The sequence below is a fragment of the Macrobrachium nipponense genome, chromosome 26 (assembly GCF_015104395.2).
Source record: "Macrobrachium nipponense isolate FS-2020 chromosome 26, ASM1510439v2, whole genome shotgun sequence".
Taxonomy (NCBI): Eukaryota; Metazoa; Arthropoda; class Malacostraca; order Decapoda; family Palaemonidae; genus Macrobrachium; species Macrobrachium nipponense.
The window spans coordinates 30,328,239-30,333,775 of NC_087215.1; the positions used below are offsets into that span (position 1 = coordinate 30,328,239).

At 37.6% G+C, this 5,537-nt stretch overlaps 1 protein-coding gene across 1 annotated transcript; it reads right to left on the minus strand.

The window, feature by feature from the left end:
* Positions 1–20: 20 nt before the first annotated feature.
* LOC135200135 (cuticle protein AMP2-like) lies at positions 21–1,188 on the minus strand. Its single transcript, XM_064228470.1, has 3 exons — positions 1,086–1,188; positions 643–845; positions 21–357 (listed from the first exon to the last, which is right to left on the minus strand). The coding sequence occupies exons 1-3, from the start codon at positions 1,092–1,094 to the stop codon at positions 168–170; spliced, it is 402 nt and encodes a 133-aa protein (XP_064084540.1). The 5' UTR covers positions 1,095–1,188; the 3' UTR covers positions 21–167.
* Between the last annotated feature and the right edge of the window lie 4,349 nt (positions 1,189–5,537).

The following is a 5,537-nucleotide window of genomic DNA, read 5'->3' on the forward strand; positions in this document are numbered from 1 at the left end:
TTGATTGAAACAAAAGGGGAAACAGTCACGGGGAATTTATTTACAATATATCACATTATTGACAGACAGACGGACGGACGGAGAGACGCACTAAATGCTATCTCTTTTTGAGTGTAGGACCTAGAAGGACGCACGTTGGCACACAGACGGCTATCCTGGTTAACATCTTAGTTGATGCGGCGCCCTTGGATGTCGAATTGGACGCCCTCGGCTCTCTGCTGTTCGGCGAACCTGATCTGTTCGATGGCGTGGGCGGGGAGTGGGTGGGGGGTTGGCAGGATGTCACTGCTGGGCTGGAATCCGGCTGCGTCGGCGATGAACTCGACTCTGGCGAAGCCACCATCAACCAAAGGAAGACTGGAAAGAGGAAAGAGAATGAAAACGATTGAAATGTGAAATGTGTTATTCAACCCACTAGTCTAAATTTCCGGGACAGAATTAAATATTCCGTTATTCTGAAAACTCGGAGGATATTCATTTGATCTGTTCAGGTTTATCAAATAACTGATTTTACTTTCTTTCCATTCGGGTCTGGATTTTGTCTCCAGTCACGAAGAACTTGGAGGAAAGAATAAAATATCTTAGCACTATTTCCTTCATCTGAAATAAGACATTGTGAACGTAAAAGAGAAGACCACTCACAGGTAATAACCCCTCATGTTGACGGCTCCTTCAGCCCCAGGGGCGCCGGACACTTCCATTTCGATGCCGTTGTCGGCGGCGAAGGCATAGTTGAAGTTGCCGTCTCCTTGGTCGACGCGTTCGTCGCGAAGGATGGCCACGGGGCGCTCGTCCAACTGGGGAGCTGCGAAAGCCATAGCGGCGAGGCACAGGAAGGCGACGGCCTACGCGACAGGTAGAGAAGAAGAATGAGTGACGTCAGAGTAAACAAAGAGATACATCCAGAAAGTCAAAAGAACTCTGAACCCTTATAAGTTTTAAAATCATCAAAATAACATGAGAAAGAGAGAAAGTTAGCATGTTTCATGCAGGAAACACGAATCCCTTTCATCTTTCTTTCTTTTACAAATTACAGAAAGTTTAAGAATATCTCGTAAAAGCTGACGACCCATTCCTGTACTTACGGACTTCATGATGCTAGCACTAGAAGGTGACTGATGCTGCTAGGAAGGGTTCGGTTCCTTTTATAGCTCTGTCTGCTGAAGTTGGTGGGAAAGAGTAAGAGAGAGGGGAGGGGGGAGGGGATGGGTGAAACTCCAGGGAACGGCATAGGGTAGGGAGAAGGGAGGATAACGCGAGTGGAAGAGGAGAGAGGAAGAAGGGACGATACCTACGTATACCAGCTGAACAGATGCATGAGAGCGAAGGTCAACTGCTAGTACACTGAAGATGATCTCAGGACACATTCATTTTTTCTCCAGGGCGTCTTGTAACCAAAATGAACGTTACCGGCGGTTCTGCCTCTTGTCAGGGGATAGTCGAAGACGACAACGTCCTTGGTGCAGAAGTTCGCAGGGAGTTTTCTAACGGAATTTATTCCTCTGCATGAAACGGTGTTTCTGTAAATGAATCTCCTCCTCCTCCTCCTCCTCTTTCTTCTTCTGATACATGAGTCAGCAGCAAATGAGAAGATGCGTGAAACGATCGAGAGACAAAAGGAAGACGGTGTAGACCTACCTACCTTTGAACGACTAAACGACATCATAAAACACCAGGCGGAAAGAAAAACATGTTTTAGTTGTTGCTGATTTTCCGTCCGTTTGTATTTGGTTATAGGTAAGAATAATTTTTTTTTTAAGGAAAAAAATTTAACATGTTACTTTAAAAGTAACATGTTACTTTAAAGTAACTTCTTCTTCTTCCCAGCTTGTTCCCATTTTTATATGGGGTCGCCGTTTCGGATGAGCCGTTTCCATCTATTTCTATCTTGTGCTTCTGCCTCATCAATTCCCTTCTCATTTAAGTCTCCTCTCACACATGTTACTTTAAAGTAACATGTTACTTTAAAAGTAACATTAAATTGTACTTTTTATTTTCTGCTCTACACGTTATCAAGTTATTTAATGTGATCTGTGTTAAAAGGATTCTAAGAATCGTAGTAGCATTCTGATCGTATTACAATGAATGATCAAAACTTATATTTTTAAGTAAAACTAATCGTTGCATAATAATCGTTCTCTCTCTCTCTCTCTCTCTCTCTCTCTCTCTCTCTCTCTCTCTCTTCTCTCTCACTTTTCGATGAATCTTTTCGAAATTCCCTCGCCTTTCCTGACACAAAACTCATCATCACTTCATTCCCTTTATAGGCAAAGACATGAGTCTAGATATGCAGCGTTCCAGCCTTTCCGGACGTGAATGCTAGACTCTAGTGAGGCATAGTCAATATAGCGTTCTTATGACTCCTATAAAGCATTTCAGTGCTTGTGTACGTGAATGACTGACTTCAGATACCTTCATTTCCATATTAATTGCTCAATTGTGTCTACATTTGACTGCCTGGATTTAACGAAGACTAAACAATGTGGCATATCTCTAACTCGTAAAGTGCTCCAACCTTCTACTGGTAATTACTTGACTTTCAATATGGCGCCTCTGTGACTTGGATACGAAGCCTTCCAGCTATTTCTCCCCGAAATGACTTCACTTTTATGATGGCTAACCTTCGTCGTCTCTTGGATTTCATTCGTCTCGCAACAGAAATCGAAGGCATCGCTCTTCGCCGGAAATGAAAGAAGAGGAAGAGGTATAATCGAACGTTTTATTATTCAGCCTCCGATGCTCCTCGTAGTCCTGCATTATTTTATTTCTTTTTTTTATTTATTCTTTTTTTCATTACTCAACCGTGATAATCAATCAAAATCATTTCAAGCCCGAAGACTATATATATATATATATATATATATATATATATATATATATATATATATATATATATATATATATATATATATATATATCACATCACCGTGATTCATATACATCTTTTTTTTTCACAATGTCCTTTTCACAATTGTTCTTTAATATCCAATTCGCTTTACCTCGGAATTAATATATTTTCATATATGTTAACCGAAGGGGAATGAATTTTTTTAGTTGCTATCAACTAAAAAAATTCCTTTTCGGGTAACATATATGAAAACATATTAATTTCGAGGTAGAGCGAATTGGCTATTAAAGGACAATTGTAGCTTAATGCATATACATTTGTATATATATATATCATATATATTATATATATATATATATATGTGTACCTATATATATATATTAGTTATGTCTGCAATGTGTCTGCTCTCGCCAATTACAGAAGAGCAGAAAAAAATTCTAATTAATAAAAAAAAAAAAATTTGAAGAACTTCGTGATCAACAAACGCAGATGAAAATTCGTGGTTCCCGTTAGCAGTTCCTCCCAGACCTTCCCAAATGGCTTTCGGTTCCCTTCATTCCCGAAGACCTCCAACGGATTGGCGCCAGAAAAGAAAGTAAACAGGTTTTTCTTTTTCTTTTTTCTTTTTTTAAATTAATGTTGATGAGTCTTCCATTTCCCGTCGGAGGAAGAGGACCAAATGACCCTGAAAGACGCCTCTTCCAAGTAACGGTAAGTAACGCCGCTTTCTGTCCGCCCTCAGATCTTCAAAACTACTGAGGCTAGAGGGCTGCAAACTGTTGCGTTGATCACCCATCCCCCAATCATCCAACATACCAAATTACAGCCCCCTAGTCTCAGTAGTTTCTATTTTATTTAAGGTTAAGATTATCATTGTCCAATTCCGGAGGCGTCGCCTACACTCCTTCACTTGACCGTATCTGGGGAGCAACTGAGCGTTGCACTTGCAACCCGGTCATAGCTGAGAGTTTCATTTTGCAGCACATCGAAAGCTTCATACAGATGTATACGCTGTACAGAAAGCTCGATTGCGCCAAAGGAACTTTGGCGCATGTTTCACATTTTTTTTTTTTTATAAAGTAATTGGAATTAATTCCGAGTAACTTAATTCCACGTGAAATTCATGACCTTTGTGTGTGTGTGTGTGTGTATGTGTGTATGTGTGGGCGTTCGTTTCTCTCTCACAAGTCTCCGATTCAGGAAGGAATCAGTCTGGCGATTTTTCAGTCTTTGCCGAATGACTTTGCAGATTGTTTTATCACTGGATGTTTTTTTTAGGATCTTAGGATCTTCCACAGATTTCCTCGAGGTTTTTCAGTTTCTTAGACAGGTTCTCGTAAGTTTCAAGGATCACTGCCAGATTCCTTCATGTTTTATGATCACTTGCCGGATTTTCCATTTTTTTTTCTTCTTTTTTAGAATTTTTTTGGTATTTTTTCATATTCTTTTTTTTTTTAGAATTCTTCGTTTTGTATTTTTCCATATTTTTTAGAATTCTTCGTTTTGTATTTTTCATATTTTTTTTAGAATTTCGTGTTGCATTTTTTCATGTTTTTAGAATTCTTCGTTATATTTTTCCGTATCTATTTAGAATTCTTCGTTTTGTATCTTTTCATATTTTTTTAGAATTATTCGTTTTATATTTTGCGGATTTTTTTAGAATTCTTCGTTTACTATCTTCTCATGTTTTTTTTTTTTTAATTCTTCGTTTTGTATCTTTTCATAATTTTTAAAGAATTCTTCGTTTTGTATTTGTTCATTTTTTTTTTTTTTTTGTATTTGTTCATATCTTTTTAGAATTCTTCTTAGGACTATAAAAGGCTTTTAAGATTCATGCAAGATTCATTCTTTATTTCAGGATCTTTGTCTGATTCCAATGCATTTAGTTTGCTTGATAGTTTAACATTAGTAGGACTGATTAGTTTAACTTGTGATTAATATAATTTTTGATTTAGTGTAACATTTGCTGTTGCATAAAATGACTTGAAATTTTTCTCGCGTAAATTATTTGCATTTCATTAGAATTTTTTTACCTGGAATCTTTTGAATTTTGTTGGGTGTAGCAGATTGCAAAAAAGTTTTTAATTTGAATTTGAATTCCAATGCATTTTTAGAAACCTCGCTGGATATCACTGTTTAGGGGATTTTTCATGAACACCAGTGTGATTTTGGGAACCTTATAGGACGTCATCGTGTTTCTAGGATCCTAAGGCTTCGTGTTGGATGTCAGAATGTTTCCATAATTCACGGTAAATCCCAGAGTGCTTCATGATCCTTTCCAAGTACCTGCATGGTTCACAAGAAAATTGCAGGGGAGGCGCCAGTACGTGTTGGGGATCCTTGCGAGATTCCGCAGGGTGCCCCACAAAAAAAATAAAATAAAATAAAATAGAAAAAACGAGACTTGGTGCAGTTCATTGGGTACAGAAAATAGTTGTCGTTAACGGAAACATTGTTAAAACAAAAGAAAATCCTGATAACTGCAATTAAAGAAAAGGGAATTCGAAAATTTATGTTTGTTAATTTTTTCTAATTCATTGATAAAGTAAAAACTAAAATTTCCTGTTTTTTATTTTATTTTATTATCATTATTTTATTTATTTATTTTTTTTTTTTTTTTGTGGGGCACCCTGTAGTGTGTGTTGTATCGTTATCGAACTTTTCCATAGGCTGAGATTCCTGCCAAGAT

Bases quoted from the DNA above. Each gene is read 5' to 3' on its own strand.
- LOC135200135 (XM_064228470.1), bottom strand. The intron at 358-642 runs GTGAGTGGTCTT...TCCTCTTTCCAG, and splicing joins AACATGAGGGGTTATTACCT to TCTTCCTTTGGTTGATGGTG.